Source organism: Hemitrygon akajei, chromosome 7, assembly GCF_048418815.1.
Source record: "Hemitrygon akajei chromosome 7, sHemAka1.3, whole genome shotgun sequence".
Classification (NCBI taxonomy): domain Eukaryota; kingdom Metazoa; phylum Chordata; class Chondrichthyes; order Myliobatiformes; family Dasyatidae; genus Hemitrygon; species Hemitrygon akajei.
The window spans coordinates 139,635,690-139,652,828 of NC_133130.1; the positions used below are offsets into that span (position 1 = coordinate 139,635,690).

At 43.3% G+C, this 17,139-nt stretch overlaps 1 protein-coding gene across 1 annotated transcript in view; it reads right to left on the reverse strand.

Annotated features, from left to right (window-relative positions):
• LOC140730972 (NADPH oxidase activator 1-like) overlaps window positions 1–17,139 on the reverse strand; it is a 53,921-nt gene that overhangs the window by 8,999 nt on the left and 27,783 nt on the right. Inside the window, 3 exon segments of the mRNA XM_073052097.1 lie at window positions 629–734; window positions 2,570–2,715; window positions 5,444–5,545. Coding sequence (XP_072908198.1) covers window positions 629–734; window positions 2,570–2,715; window positions 5,444–5,545 — 354 coding nt within the window.

Below are 17,139 nucleotides of genomic sequence, written 5' to 3' on the forward strand. Positions count from 1 at the left end.
ACTCCGGATTCGATACAGCATAAAAAACACAGCAAGCATAAAGAACACAATAAAAAAAGGCCACAGTAAATATAAATGAACAAGATAAGCTGAAATACACAGACTGCATGTACATGAAGTGATGCTAGGGACAGTAGTATCTGTACATGAGGTAACTGACAGAAAATGATTAGTGGTATTAGGAAATGTGGTGGAGTGGGTTAATGGATGGAGGTTTTTTTTATAGTTTTAGAAAATATCACAATCATTTTTTGTATTTATTGATAATTTACTTTCATTTTCTGAACTAAGAAGAGGAGGAATATCTTTAGCCAGGGGGTGGTGACTCTGTAGAATTCATTGCTACAGACAGCTGTGGAGACATTTAAAAGGCTGAAAAGTTCTTGTTTAGTACAGATGTCAAAGTTTATGGGGAGAAAGCAGGAATATGGGATTGCAAGAGATATTAAATCACCCACAATAGAACAGTGGAGCAGATCAGATGGGCTAAATGACCTAATTCTGCTCCTATGTCTTACGGTCTTTACCATTTTTGGTCATTTGTTCCTGCCTCTTAAATACATAGCTGAAGCAAACTCTGCTTGCCTGCTGAGTATCATTTGTATCAAATCAGAATTCACATTCTCACCTTGCACCAGACAGTAATGTGTCTTTCGACAACCTGTTTCCACATCTTATCCAGATCTTCCTCTCCTCTGATGGGCACTAGCTCTTGCTTTTCCTCATCTTTGTAACTGAGAGTAAAGTGGATGTGATGATCAGAACAAAAAAGAGAATGCACATGAGTTAGATAACAATTAACATGGACATAGATGTAAGACAAAAGTTAACAACATACAGGATGTTCCAGCATCCACAGATTTTCTCTTGTATAGGACATATGATAGCGAGACAACATTTACTAACTATCCCTAATGGCTCTTGAAAGACAGTGGTGTACTTTCCTCTTGGCTACTTCAGTCCTTGTAATGAAGATACTCCTGTGATATTATTCGGTAAGCTAGGTTGGGCATTCTATAATGGAGGAATGTGAATTTGTAAACCAGGACTGTCTCTCTGTCTGTCTCTCTCCCAGTCCTGCAAGTTTTTTCTCCCTTATGCTGATGCAACACCCTTTTGAAATTACTGTTGATCTCTGCTTTCACCACCTTTATCAACAACCTGTTCCAGGTCATCACCACTCTTCGTTTTTTCCCACATCACTTGCCTACAACCTGACTCTTTGTCCTCAGTTCCTTTTGACATCAGCTGGAATAACAACTTTTCTCCTATCTAAATCTTGTCCACCTGTATCAAAATTCCTTCCAGCCTCCTCTTCTCCAAGGAGATTCCCAGCTTCTCCAACTTGACCTTGTAACTGAGATCCTTCCGCTCTGGAAACCCCCTTGGCAAATTTTATCTATATTCTCTCTGGCATTGGTACATCCTTCTTGGTGACTGCAAATGAACACAATACTCTGTCTGTGGCTTAACCAGGGCTTCATATTAATTCAGTGTGGCTGTCCTTGTTCTGTTCTCACTACCTCTGTTTATGAAGCTCAAGGAGAAACAAGCTTTGCTAATCATTTTCTCATTAAAAATTAGGAACAGGAGTAGCCTACCTGGCTCTTTGAGCCTGCTCCTCCATTTATCAAGATTACGGTGATCATCTCTCTCACCATTAATTTCCCCTCTAGCCTTTGATACCCTTAATGTACAGATATTTATCAATCTATGCTTTGAACAAACTCAATGACTGTGCCCCCAAAGCTTTCCAAGCTAGAGAAATCTAAAGTTTCACTATCCACAGTGAAGAAAATTCTCCTTATGTCAGTCCTAACCAATCCCAGGAGTGAGATTGATTAGCTGGTCAAGACGTATGTCACAACAACAACCCATGTGGGCATACAGATCTATTCCATTCCCCACTAATTTTACGTGTGATTCCCAGAACGTTGATGTGAATTTGACAATGATAATTCTGTTGAGTGATAAGGGCAAGTGATTAGCTTCTCTTTGTTGGACAGGGTCACTGCACAACCTCTTGTCTAGCATCTCCTACCATACGTGACTGAATGTTCTAAGGATCTGAGCACTAATGTTGAACTTAGACTGGATGCTGTAAAGGCCTAGTACTTCACGAGCTGTATATGGCACTTCACAATCACCATTCAATATTCTAACTTCCGAAAGGAGGAGAGGAGATTGATGAAGTAACTGGAAGTCGATAAGACTAGGGTACTGTTTTAAGTACACCTACATCAATATTTTGGGCATAAGTTAACACTTTCCATGTCGATGACCACCCTTTTGTTTTTGAACCGGGCACAAGTTTCTGCTGAATTCCTACTGACTTCAAACGTACCGACAGCTCTGTGGTGCCACATTTGGACATGTGCTAAGAAGGAGCGAAACACTCACTCAGTCCTTGAAATTTAGCTCTTTTGTCATTGTTCGGACAAATGAGGATTAAAGAAAGACTAAGTGTAATGATAATTAGTGGAAAATAATAGAGCGAAAAGAGTTGGAGGTCAACTGCACCAGCTGTGAATGCTAAAACTGTGCAGTGTACACTCCCCTTCCTTCCCACCTCAATTCCATCCATCCTGACTGTTGGCTGAGTTTGGATTTGATGATGTTTAGAAGATCAGGGTAAGATGTGCCAGGTTCCACTCTTGCCGCCGCTGAATACTCATAGTGAACCTTCATTATCACCGACTCAGGGTTCGGTGAGACCTGTTTCAATCAAAAGCAATTTCGAAATATCAGAAGGTAAAGAAATTGGAACCAAATGCAATTTTACTACTTCACTTTTTCCACTATGTTTCATTTCCTCCTCCCAATATACCTTTATTTACAACTGCCAGGTGGAATGGCTATTTGGTGGGTAGTGTAAGACTGAGGGAGTTTGGGGTCCACTCCTGGGCTCAGATACAGATGTGAGGGGCCCAACCCCTCCCCCCTCCAACAATATCGGAAACTATCTTCTAAGAGTGAGTCCTGATGAAGGGTCTCGGCCCGAAATGTCGACTGTACTTCTTCCTATAGATGCTGCCTGGCCTGCCGTGTTCCACCAGCATTTTGTGTGTGTTGCTCTAAGAGTGAGCTGGCTGTTTCCTCATTTTTGCTCAGGAACTTGACCAGAAATCATAAAAATCAGAGACTAAGAATGAAAGAGACTTGGTGTTGGATGGTTTTTAGAGAGTTGAAAAATTTTCACCAGCAGAAAAATGTTCCAGTCAGTCACAGACCTCATTTCCTTTGGTGATATTCCCCAGACCGCTCAGCTTCCCGGTCACTCTCAACTCACTTCTACATCCTCCCTGAGACCCTGCCCTTTTCTTTCCCAGTCCTGATGAAGGGTTTTAGCCAGAAAAGGCAGTATGGTAACATAGCGCTTTACATTACCAGCGACCCAGAGCTGCCTGTAAGGAGCTGGTGTGTCCTCTCTGTGACCGCATGGGTTTTCGCTGGGTGCTCCAGTTTCCTCCCACAGTCCAAAGACATACCGATTCGTAAGTTAATTGCCCATTTAAATTGTCCCATGATTAGGCTAGGATTAAATTGTGGGATTGCTGGGCGGCATGGCTCGAAGAGCCGGAAGGCCCTATTCCGTGCTGTATCTCAATAAGTCGACTATTCATTTCCCTCCACAGATGTTGCTTAACCTGTTGAGTTCCTCCAGCATTTTGTATGTGTTACTCTGGATTTCCAGCATCTGCAGAATCTCTTGTGTTTGCAGATCCTCTGTGCCTTCAATCCACACCAGTACTGCCTGCATGTTTATTTGCTTCTTTTTTGAAAAGAAGTCCAACCAGTTCCCTCCCACCAACATATTCTCACATTCAGCAATAACTTCCACTCACTTTCTCCAGATCAGAGGGGATCTCACTGAAATATGCAAAACTCTTACAGGGTTTGCCAGAGTAGAACTGATGTTTCAATTGGGTGCCTAGAACCAGGGAACTGTGCTTCATAGTAAGGGGTGAGCCATTCATGGGAGGAGATATTTCATCATTAGAGACTGGTAAATCTTTGGCATTCTCTACCCAACAGGGCTTATGGGGTTTGTCACCAAGCAGGTTCACAAAGAATGGCTCAGAAGCTTGCCTTATGGTCACCAAATCAACACCAACTTTCAAGCATTCAACTGTTCTAATTCTACGCTAATCTTATTTTATTCTCACCACATTTCCATCACCGATCCCAGATTCCCACGCTCACCTACACGTCACCAATCCCGGATTCCCACGCTTACCAACACACCAATGGCAATTTAGAGTCACCAATTAACTGGACCACCAGCACCAGCAGGCTGCATCACCGTCTGGTATGGAGGGACCACTACACAGATGCGGAAAGTTGTAAACTCAGCCAGCTCCACTCGCCTCCCCAGCATTGAGGACACCTTCAAAAGGCAAAACCTCAAAACGGCTGCATCCATCATTAAGGACCCTCATCAGCTAGGACATGCCCTCTTGTCATTGCTGCCATCAAGGAAGAAGTACAGGAGCCTGAAGGCACACACTCATTTCAGGAACAGCTTCTTCCCTCCACCATCAAATTTCTGAATGGACAATGAACACATGTACACTACCTCACTATTTTTTGCTCATGTTTTGCCCTACTTATTTAACATTTTATATGTATGTATAATCGTAATTTATAGCTTTTCTTTACTATTATTTATTAATGTACTGCTGCCATAAAACAACAAATTTCATGACATATGCCAATGAAAGCAAACCTGATTCTGATTTGGAACCTGGCATTCAAGAGGGTTCAGAGGAGGTTCACAATGATGATTCCAGAAAGTGTTATATGAGGAACGTTTGATAGCTCTGGGTCTGTATTCGCAGAAATTTAGAACAATCAGGGGGAGGGGAATCTCACTGTAACCTTTTGAATGTTGAAAGACGTAGACAGAGATGTGGAAAGAATGTTTCCTATCGTGGGCAAGTCTAGGACAAGAGGGCACAGCCTCAGGATAGAGGGGTGTCCATTTAAAACACAAACTTGCAGACTAAGCTCAATGGACAAGGTAAATAACCAGAAAAAGATCAAAGGGAAGTTGTCCTTTTGTAGCACTCTGTCCCTACAATAAATGTACCCACAGGGCACCTCACTCCCTTAACCCGTTTTAGAGATCACAGAGGGACACATGGACTGGCTTGGGGACACAGCAGTCGGAGATAGCCAAGGTGGGGGAGTGTAGGATCGTGAGAGGAAGGGAGAGAGTAGAGGGTCATTAGGATAATGACGGGCAGTGAGTAGGAGTTGTGGAGGGTCCTGGGGAGGAGTCAGGAAGCAGAAAGCGCTATGGTGGCTGTGTCATGCAGAAGGAATGGAGAGTCTTGGGTCAATAAAAGGGCTGTTTACCACATTTGAGTCTTGGACAACTTTAGTCAGTTGGCTGTTAAGTGCTAAATAGCAAGAGTGATAACTGAATGTGATCCTTTGTTACCTTGCTGAGTACAGCTGCTGATGCAGGCATCATTGGTGCTTGAGTTCCTGCTGGTGAGCTCAATGTCTGGGGAGCAAAACTTGTTTCAGCAGAAGCAAGACCCTGAAAAGGACAAAACATGACATTCTGAGGTTTGCAGATTTCTAATTCTGAAATTATTTCATATTATCTTCCGCTATAGTCCCTATTTAATGTACAAACACTTACTCTGAATTAGAGTTTGCCCTCCCTCACTATTGGCCTGCACCCACCACTTTCTGTCAAGGTCAGGGTCAGAATCTATAGCCCTGTCTGACTTTTGAGCTCGCTAAAACCAGGGATCACCGGAGGAGGAGAAACCTTGGCACAATTCCCTTCTCTGTAACTCGGGACACCAACCAACCTTCAGGAGAAAGCTTTCCTTCGCTGAGTCATCATTTGAAAATATTTTTTTTCTCACCGATTGAGATGCGTCATGTCCTACTGTTTTCCCTTAAACAAGCTACTCATCCAAAAGAATTTAAGATTTAATACCCCTCTGTAGGCTGTCTTGTCTCCGGGCTGCGGCATTTGAATTTCTCTCTTGGGTCAACAGAACCCATTCTTTTTTCGCTGAGACTAGTGGATTGGGAGGGTGCATAACTCACTTCAGACATTAGCGTATTTTATAACACATTCCCGATCAGGTTGCAGTGAACCAGTACCGTTTTGCTTGCACATCTTAGTTCACCTCTGAGAAAAAAAATGCTCATCACTCTTGGTAGGTCAACGCCCAGAAACAGCCAGTTACACACAAGACACTGCCAAACCAGGCAGAGATGCGAACCAATAATCAATCAAATCTACCTACAGCAAGAACAATTTTCATGCCGCCATTCCCAGAAATAGCTGAGTTCACAATCCCCTGCCTGTACCCAGCAGAGTCCTTGCCAACATCAAGCAAAGCAATCCCACCATCCTATTCCTCCTTGTGTTTCCACGAGACCATAATACATAGGAAAAGAGCTGGGGCCATTCGGCTCATCAAGTCTGCTCTGCCATTTTATCATGGCTGACCCAATTTTCCTCTCAGCCCCAATCTCCTGCCTTCCCCCATATCCCTTCATGCTCTGACTAATCAAGAATCTATCAACCTTGGCTTTAAATATACATAAAGACTTGGCCTTGACAGCTGCCTGTGGCAAAGAATTCCACAGATTCACCACTCTCTGGCTAAAGAAATGAGTCCTCATCTTCATTCTAAAAGGACGCCCCTCTATTCTGAGGCTGTGTCCTCTGGTCATAAACTCTCCCACCATAGAAAACATCCTCTCAACATGGACTCAATCGAGGCCTTTCACCATTCAATGTTTCAATGCAGTCACCCCTCATTTTTCTGAACTCCAGTGAATACAGAGCCAGAGCCACTAAAACTTCTCCAAGCTATTCAATCCTGGAATCATTTTCGAGAATCTCCTTTGAACTCTCTCAAGTTTCAGCACATCCTTTCATAGATAAGGGGCCCAAAACTGCTTACAATACTCTAAGTGAAGCCTCACCAGTGCTTTATAAAGTCTCAACGTTACATCCTTGCTTTTATATTCTAGTCCACATTGTACTTGCCTTCCTCACCACAGATTCAATCTGCAAATTAACCTTTAGAGAATTCTGCACAAGGACTCCCAAGTTCCTTTGTGCCTCAGTTTTTTGTATTTTCTCTCCATTTAGAAAAGTCAATCCTTTCATTTCTTCCACCAAGGGTGCAAGAACATTCACTTCCCGACACTGTATTCCATCTGCCACTTCTTTGCCCATTTTCCTATTAAGTCTAAGTCCTTCTGTAACCTCCGTATTTCCACAAAACTACCTGGCCCTCCTCTTATCTTTGTATCGTCTGCAAACTTTGCAACAAAGCTATCAGTTTCATTATCCAAATCATTAACATTTAATGTAAAAAGCATTGGACCCAACACAGATCCCTATGGAACATCAGTGGCCAACCAGAAAAGGTTCCCTTTACAGTCTTTGCCTCCTGCCAATCAGCAACTGCTTTATTCATACTAGAATCTTTCCTGTATTACCACAGACATCTTATTAAGCAGCCTCATGTGTAGCAGCTTGTCAAAGGCCTTGTGAAAATCCAAGTACACAACATCAACTGTTTCTTCTTTGCCCATCCTATTTGTTATCTCTTCAAAGATTTCCAACAGATTTGTCAAGCAAGATTTATACATGAGGAAACCATGTTTTTTTTTCAATCATGTCCCTCCAAGTACCCTGAGACTTCATAATAATCGACTCCAACATCTTCCCAGCCACTGAGGTCAAACTAACTGGCCTATAGTTTCCTGCTTCTTTCTTGGTGAAATTTGCAAATTTCCAGGCTTCTGTAACCATCCCAGAATCCAGTGACTCTTGAAAGATCATTACTAATGCCTCCATAATCTCTTCAGCCATCTCTTTAAAAACCCTGGGGTGTACACCATCTGGTCTGGGTGACTTATCTACTTCATACCTTTCAGTTTCCCAAACATCTTCTCTCTAGTAATGGGAACTTCACCCACTTCATGCCCCTGACACTTGGAAATTCCACCATACTGCTAGTGTATTCCACAGTGAAGACTGATGCTATTCAGTTTGTCTATTGCTGCCTCTCCAGCATCAAATTCCAGTGGTCCTATATCCACTCTCACCTCTCTTTTACAGTTTATGTATCTGAAGAAACTTCTGGTATCCTCTTTAATATTATTGGCTAGCTTACTTTCATATTCATTTTTACCTTCTTAAAGACTTTTTTAGTTGCCTCCTGTTGGTTTTTAATAACTTCCCAGTCCTCTAACTTCTCACTAATTTTTGCTCCATATATGCCCTCCCTTTGGCTTTTATGTTGGCTTTGACCTTTTTTCAGCCATGGGTGTGTCATCTTTCTTTTATAATACTTCTTCCTCTTCGGGATGTGTATATCCTGCACCTTCTGAATTGCTTCCAGAAATTCCAGCCATTGCTGCTCTGCCATCATCCCTGCCTGTGTTCTTTTCCAATCAATTCTAGCCAGCTCCTCTCTCATGCCTCTATGATTCCTTTTACTTCACTGTAATACTGATACATTAGATGTAGCTTCTCCTTCTTAAATTTCAGAGGGAATTTGATCATATTATGATCACTCTCCCTTAAGTCTTCTTTTACCTTAAGCTCTCTTAGTCAATTCTGGTTCAATGAACAACACCCAGTCCAGAATAGCCTATCCCTTAGTGGAATCAACCATGAGCTAATGTAAAAAGTTATCTCATTGGCATTCTAGAAATTCCGCTCCTGGAATCCAGCACCAAACTGATTTTCCCAATCTACCTGTGCATTGAAATCCCTCATGACGATTATAATATTGCCCTTTTGGTATGCATTTTCTATCTCCCATTGTAATTTGTAGCCCATATCCTTTCTACTGTTTGGGGGTCTGTATGCAACTCCATCAGGATCTTTTTAACCCTTGCAGTTCTTTAGCTCTATCCACAATGATTCAACACCTTGCGACTCTCTATATCAGCCAGTCGAGTGCGAAAGGTTTAAAAAGGCAATGAATCTTCAATGGGTTTTAATTCAGAGCAAGAAGGCTGCGAGTGAACTGCTGATTTTTCGGAACCAAGGGAGTTTTTTACTAGGGTTATAGAGAGGCGAGACTGCGCAGGCGCGTGATGTCAGCCAGTACAGCACAAAAGGTTTAAAAAGAAGGCAGCCATATCCAGCGGGCAGCGGAGTGAGATGCAGCAAAGTGATAAGGCTTTGGCTCAGCGGGCTTAGGTGGTAACGGTTTGAGGCGAGGTTGTAAATATGTGAGTGAGGCCAGCTTTCTGTACTCGGTGTCAGATGTGGGGGGTCCTGGAGTCTCCCAGCCTCCCGGACGGCCATATCTGCACCAGGTGTGACAAGCTGCAGCTCCTAAGGAACCAAGTTAGGGAACTGGAGATGCAGCTCGATGACCTTCGCCTGGTCAGGGAGAGCGAGGAGGTGATAGACAGGAGTTATAGGCAGGTGGTCACACCAGGGCCACGGGAGACAGACAGGTGGGTCACAGTCTGGAGGGGGAAGGGGAGGAGTCAGGTACTAGAGAGTACCCTGTGGCTGCAACCCTTGACAATAAGTACTCCTGTTTGAGTACCGTTTTAGATGTTTCAGAAAGGACAGGGAGGTGGGGGGGGTGGCACGGTTCATCAGAGATAGTGTCACGGCTGCAGAAAAGGTGGACACCATGGAGGGGTTGTCTATGGAGTCTCTGTGGGTGGAGGTTAGGACCAGGAAGGGGTCAGTAACTTTTCTGGGTGTTTTTTTATAGGCTGCCCAATAGTAACAGGGATATTGAGGAGCAGATAGGGAAACAGATCCTGGAAAGGTGTAATAATAACAGAGTTGTCATGATGGGGGATCTCAATTTCCCAAATATCGATTGGCATCTCCCTAGAGCGAGGGGTTTAGATAGGGTGGAGTTTGTTAGGTGTGTTCAGGAAGGTTTCTTGACACAGTATGTAGATAAACCTACTTGATTTGGTATTCGGAAATGAACCTGGTCAGGTGTCAGATCTCTCAGTGGGAGAGCATTTTGGAGATAGTGATCATAATTCTATCTTCTTTACAATAGCACTGGAGAGAGATAGGAACAGACAAGTTAGAACAGCATTTAATTGGAGTAAGGGGAATTATGAGGCTATCAGGCAGGAAATTGGAGGCTAAGATTGGAAAGAGATGTTCTCAGGGAAAAGTACATAAGAAATGTGGCAAATATTCAGGGAATATTTGTGTAGAGTTCTGTACAGGTACGTTCCAATGAGACAGGGAGGTCATGGTAGGGTACAGGAACCGTGGTGTACAAAGGCTGTATTAAAGCTAGTCAAGAAGAAAAGCTTTCCTCATAATCCAATATTACTTTTACTAGGTGATATTGAAGGGACAAAACCGAAACTCAAACTAAATAAATATCAGAAAGAATTTATAAAAATTGCACTGGCTGTAGCCAAAAAGGCTATTGCAATTACTTGGAAATCAGATACATATTTAAGTATAGATTGTTGGAAAAAAGAAATCTATGGCTGTATTCCATTAGAAAAAATTACTTATAATTTAAGAGATAAATATGAAACATTCTTGAAAATTTGGGGCCCTTATTTACAAAAGACAGGATTAAATATATAGGTGCTCTGAAGATGAAATAATTGGTTACTTGGGGAAAGAAATAAATATATATACTAAAGTTATTAAGAACTCCATGGAGCATGTGGAGACCCTCCAACAACCAGGCACTCTTTCTTTCTTTTTTTTCTTTCTTAATTTTTTTTTATATAGGGAAGTTAGGGGGGAGGGGTTAAGGGGAGGGGGGAAGGGATACATACTTTTTTTTCTACACTTGTAATCATTTAAAAATGCAATTAAATAAAATTTTAAAAAAAAAAGAAAAGCTTATAAAAAGTTCAGAGAGCTAGGTAATGTTATAGATCTAGAAGATTAAAAGGCTAACAGGAAGGAGCTTAAGAAGGAAATTAGGAGAGCCAGAAGGGGCCATGAGAGGCCTTGGCGGGCAGGATTAAGGAAAACCCCAAGGCGTTCTACAAGTATGTGAAGAGCAAGAGGATAAGACATGAAAAAATAGGACCTATCAAGTGTGACAGTGGGAAAGTGTGTATGGAACCAGAGGAAATAGCAGAGGTACTTAATGAATACTTCAGTATTCACTATGGGAAAGAATCTTAGTGATTGTAGTGATGACTTGCAGCAGACTGAAAAGCTTGAGCATGCAGAGGATGTGCTGGAGCTTTGGAAAGCATCAAGTTGGATGTCGCCAAGACTGGACAAAATATACACCAGGCTACTGTGGGAGGCGAGGGAGGAGATTGCTGAGCCTCTGGCGATTATCTTTGCATCATCAATGGGGACGGGAGAGGTTCCCAAAGATTGGAGGGTTGCAGATGTTGTTCCTTTATTCAAGAAAGGGAGTAGAGATATCCCAAGAAATTATAGACCAGTGAGTTTTACCTCCGTGGTTGGTAAGTTGATGGAGAACATCCTGAGAGGCAGGATTTATGAACATTTGGGAGGCATAATATGATTAGGAATAGTCAACATGGCTTTGTCAAAGGCAGGTCATGCCCTATCTTTTTTCGATTTCATCTACCTTTTACATTGCACCTCATCCTGTTGACTGCAATTTTGCCCTATCAACAGCCTATCCTCACCACACATTGCCTGTTTGTAAACCAGCTACCTCATCTTCAGCACTATCATCCGCCTTTCCTATGATACTTCTTACATTGAAATGTAGGCAGCTCAGGACAGTAGTCGCAGCATGCTCAACCTTTTGTTTCCCGACTTTGTCTGAGGTCTTACATCTGCCTCCACAACCTCTCCATTAACTGTTCTGACACTCTGGTCCCCATTCCCCTGCAACTCTAGTTTAAATCCTACCATGCAACATTAGCAAACCTTTTCCCTAGGGTATTAGTCCCATCTTGTTCAGGTGCAAACCGTCCCTTCTGTACAGGTCCCATCTCCCCTGGAAGAGAGCCTTATGATCCAAAATTTATGCCCTCCCTCCTATACCAACTCCTTCGTCACATATTAAACTGTATTATCTTCCTAGTTCTGGCCTCACTCGCACGTGGCATGGGTAGGAATCTTGAGATTACAACCCTGGAGGTCTTGCCCTTTAACTTAGCACCTAACTCCCTGTGCAGAACCTCTTCACTTGTCCTCCCTATGTCATTGCTACCTACACGGACCACAACTTCTGGCTGTTCACTTTCCCACTTAAGAATGCTGAGGGCTCAATCTGAGATATCCTGGACCCTGGCAACATACCATCCAGAAATCTTGTTCTCGCCCACAGAACGTCCTGTCTGTTCCCTTAACTAATGAATCCCCTATCGCCACAGTGTGCCTCTTCTCCTTTCTTCCCTTCTGAGTCACAGCGTGCCAGAGACTCGACCACCGTGACCTTCCTCTGTAAGGTCTGTATCCAAAGTGATGTAACTGTATTTGAGGGGGATGGCCACAGGGGTACTCTGCACTGGTTCCTTAACCCATTTCCTCTTCCTAACTGTAACCCAGTTTCCTGTATCCTACCCCGTGGGTGTAACTACCTTACCATATGTCCTAACTATCACCCCCTTCAGCCTCCCGAATGATCCAGAGTTCATCAAGTTCCAGCTCCAACTCCTGCAGTTTGTTAGAAGCTGCAGCTGGATGCACTTCTCACAGTTGTAGTCATCAGGGAGACTGGAGATCTTCCTGCCTTTCAACATCCCACAAGAGGAGCATCCCACTATCCTCCCTGGCATCTCTACTGTCCTCAAACAAGAGAAAGTCTGCAAATGCTGGAAATCCAAGCAACACACACACACAGTGCTGGAGGAATTCAGCAAGTTAGGCAGCATCTATGGAATAAGGTACAGTCGACGTTTCGGGCCATGGAGGAAAGATGAAGTGGGGGAGGAGCACCAGAGGGAAGTGATGGGTGGGCAAAAAGATAATATGAGAGAGGAAAAAGGGGAAGGGAAATGATGAAAGGGGGTGGTGGAGCCATTACTGGAAGTTTGAGAAATCGATAATCATGCCATCAGGTTGGAAGATACCCAAACGGAATACAAGGTGTTAATCCTCCCACCTAAGTGGGGTAAGCCATGGGTGGACATATCGGAAAGGGAATAGGAAGTGGAATTAAAGTGGGTGGCCACTAGGAGATCCCGTTTGTTCTGGCGGATGGAGCATAGATGCCCAGCGGTTCAGTCTCCCAATCTACATCGGGTCTCACCGATATACAAGAGGCCATACCGGGAGCACCCAACAGACTCAGAGGTGAAGTGTTGCCTCACCTGGAAGAACTGTTGGGGGCCCTGAATGGTAGTGAGGGAAGAGGTGTAGGGGCAGATGAAGCACTTGTTCCACTTACAAGGGTAAGTGCCAGGAGGGAGATTGGTGGGGAAGGACTAATGGACAAGGGAGTCATATAGTGAGCAATCCCTGTGGAAAGCAGAAAGTTGGGGGGGGGGGGTAGGGAAAGATGTGCTTGGTGGTGGGATCCATTTGAAAATGGCGAAAGTTTCAGATAATTATGTACTGGATGTGGAAGCTGGTGGGGTGGTAGGTGAGGACAAGAGGAACCCTATCCCTGGGGTTGATGGGGTAAGAGCAGACATGCGTGAAACAAAGAAGATGCGGTTGAGGGCAGCATCAATGGTGGAGGAAGGGAAGCCCCTTTCTTTAAAAAAGAAAGACATCTCTTTCATTCTAGAGTGAAAAGCCTCATCCTGAGAGCAGATGCAGTGGATCTCTACTGTCCCAGCTGAGCAGATATAAAGGGGGGCGGGGGGGGGAGGAAAAAAAACTTAACCTAGAGCTTTTCTTTGCTTTCTCTGACTAAAGCCTCTCTTTCGCTGAAGACTCAAAGAGCTAAAACTTCAATATCTCCACTCAGACGATGTCTACTGTGACAATAGCTGCTGTGCTTGCCCTGCCCTCCTGTAATTGTTCTTGCTAATCATGCCGATTGGTTGCTGGTCAAAGCTTTTTTTTCTATTCGGGCAGTGGACCTGATTGAAATTCCCTCCTCTCAAAATTTTTGATGTCTAGATCGGTTGTTAGTTAAGCTCTTTTTGTAGCCCTGAACTACCTCTCTCCCACTTGCACATCAACTCCTTTCTGATTATTTGCCTCGTATTTATACTGAGGTGTAATTTACCATGGGTAATTTATCAATCAACACATTTTGGGGTGTGGAAGGTGGTAATACATACAGGGAAAGCCACAGAGTCACAAGTAGCCCCAAAGGTCAGGATCAAACACTGGTTGGTGGAGCTGCAAGATAGCAGCTCTTTAAAAAAAAAAATGCTGTTGTACCATTGTGACTCATGTCACGTTCACCACAGACCACAGGGCACTTACATGTAATCTATCACATACAAGCCTCCCCACCCATATGTGATCACACTTAGTAGGACCCCACCCCTAGCTCACCACAGCACTCAGGACCCCACCCGTAATCTACCATATCTGCAGCACCCCACCCATAACCCACAGCGGTCCAGGAAACTAAACATAGATCTCTGTGTTGGTAGACAACACAAAACTGCGTGTGATCTACGAGGAGATGCGAACAGGCTCCAAGTTGATTTAGACAAGTTCGTGCATTCAGGTGCAACAAGCATTGAGAAGGGAAGTGTCACTTTGGTCTTCTTTACAAGGGTCAAGGGTGTCTTGCTGCCATTGTGCAGGGGGTATTACGTTCCATTTTGGTCACTTTATCCGATAGAATGTTCACGTAATGGAACAAGTGACACAAAATTTACTGGATTAATCCCTGGGATGGCAAGTATGAAAAGAATAAGTTGGTCGGTTCTATCTTCATTGCAGAACAAATGAATGAGAAGGGATCTTGTAGAAACAGTAAAATTCAAACAGGACTTGATGGGTTAGACATAGGGAAAATGTTTCTATTGGATGTGGAATTCAGGACCAGGATGACAATCTCAGGATATGAAGAAGACCACTTAGAACTAAGCTGAGAAGAAAATTCTTCACTCAGAGTCTGTGGGGACTTTGTCACTAGACTGATTCATGTAGAAGGTAGATATACTTCTCCATGTGAAGGGAATTGAGGGATATAAGGAGAAGGTAGGAAAGGGTGAGGAAGTGGATAGCATGTTGAATGGTCAAGAGATTCAAAGGGTTTAATTACCTACTCCTATTTTTTGATGTTCATATAACGTAATACAATCTATTTTTTATCATTTTACAAATCAGGGAATTATTGACTATGCCAGCATTAATTACATATTCCTGAAAGGTGGCCGTGAGTTGCTTTCTTGAACCACTGCTGAAGGAGTTCACACAGTGTAGTTGGTGAGTCAATTCCACGATCTAGACGCAGTGATATGAGACAGTGATATATAGTCCAGAGATTCTCATTCAAAACCCAGTGGTGTTCACAGATGCCAGCTATAACTCTGTGCAGTCCATAAAACAATATCGTCCACAGATTCCCAGTGACTAATCAAAAATTTTCAGAGATAACGTGAAGATAATGTGATTGACATGGTCAATAGGACACTAGTGTCGGCCTTGGACTAGGTCCTAAATGGAAAATTACCGTATGGTAGGAGTCGATGCAATCCATGAGAAGATGGCAAATTAGATTCAAATTTGGCCTGGTAATGGGAGATAGACGGTAATGCAGAGGATTGAGTTTGTGATCAGAAGCCCCTGACCATAGACATAACATGCAGATCAGTGCTAGGACTCTTGCTGTTTGTTATTTACATTAATGATTTTGATAAGAGTTTAGGGGCTATGACTCAGATTGTACATGACACAAAAATGTTGGGGTTGTTGATAATGAAGGGTTGGTCAGATGCTCTAAGATGATAGAGTCACAACCACATAGCACAAAAATACAGTCTTTGGGCCATCATGCCCATGTGTCTGTCTATACTAATCTCGTTTACCAGCACTTGGTCCGTAGCCTACTGTGCCCTGGCAATTCAAGTGCTCATTCAGAAGATCCTTAGACGTTCTGAGAGCTTTGCCTCCAGACTTCAGCTTCCAGATCCCATTCACATCTTTTGCTCATCTTAATCTACGTCCTCTGTCCTGAGACAACTCTGACATGGGATAAGTTTCGTACTATCCACCCTACCTGTGCCTCTCACGATTTTCTAAACCCTGCCTCATCTCATCCTCTCCATGAAAGACAAACTCAGCCTATCTAGTCTTTCCAGATTACTGAAATGTTCCATCACAAGTAATGTCTCCCTCGTGAACAAGAGAAAATCTGCAGATGCTGGAAATCTGAGCAACACACACAAAATGCTGGAGGAACTCAGCAGGCCAGGCAGCATCTATAGGGAAGAGTACAGTCGACATTTCGGGCCGAAACGTCAACTGTACTCTTTTACATAGATGCTGCCTGGCCTGCTGAGTTCCTCCAGCATTTTGTGTGTCTCCCTCGTGAATGTCCTCTGTATCGTCTCCTGTGCAATCATACCCTTCCTATAGGGTGGCAACCAAAACTGCCTAGGCCTAACCAATGTTGAACCAAGAGTCATGTTCTAGAGCATCTAACAAAGGCAAGCATCCCGTACACCTTCACTGCCCTATCTACCTCAATACTCTGGATCACACTTCTATTCATAGTACGTATCCTATTTTTATTTGAACTCACAAAATGCATCATCTCACACTTAAGAATGAAATTAAATCTACCACTATCCAACTTACCAGCTGATCAATGTCATTATGTTACCTAAGACTACTCACCTCACTATCAGCAACATCATGTCACCTGTAAACCTACCTTCTAACATTCCCAAGTAGTTAATACTTAGGACAAATAACTAAGAGTCCCAGTACTGATCCCTGTGGTACGCTGTTGGTCATGGATTTACCATCACAAAAGCAACCCTCCACCATCACACTCTGCCTCTTACTACAAGCAAATTTTTGGACTCAATTTGCCTTCAACCTATATGCTTTACCCTTTTAGACCAGTTCTTCCACGAGGGACCTTATAGGACTAAGTATCCAGGTGAACACTTGAATTCCTAAGCATAGAAGGCTATGCATCAAGTACTGGTAAATGTTATTAAATTAGGTGGTGTTTGATGGTCAACATGGATGGCTTGGGCCAAAGTGGCCATTTCTATGCTGTATGACCCTATGACTATGTTAACCACATCAAGCCCACTACCTTCAACTGCATA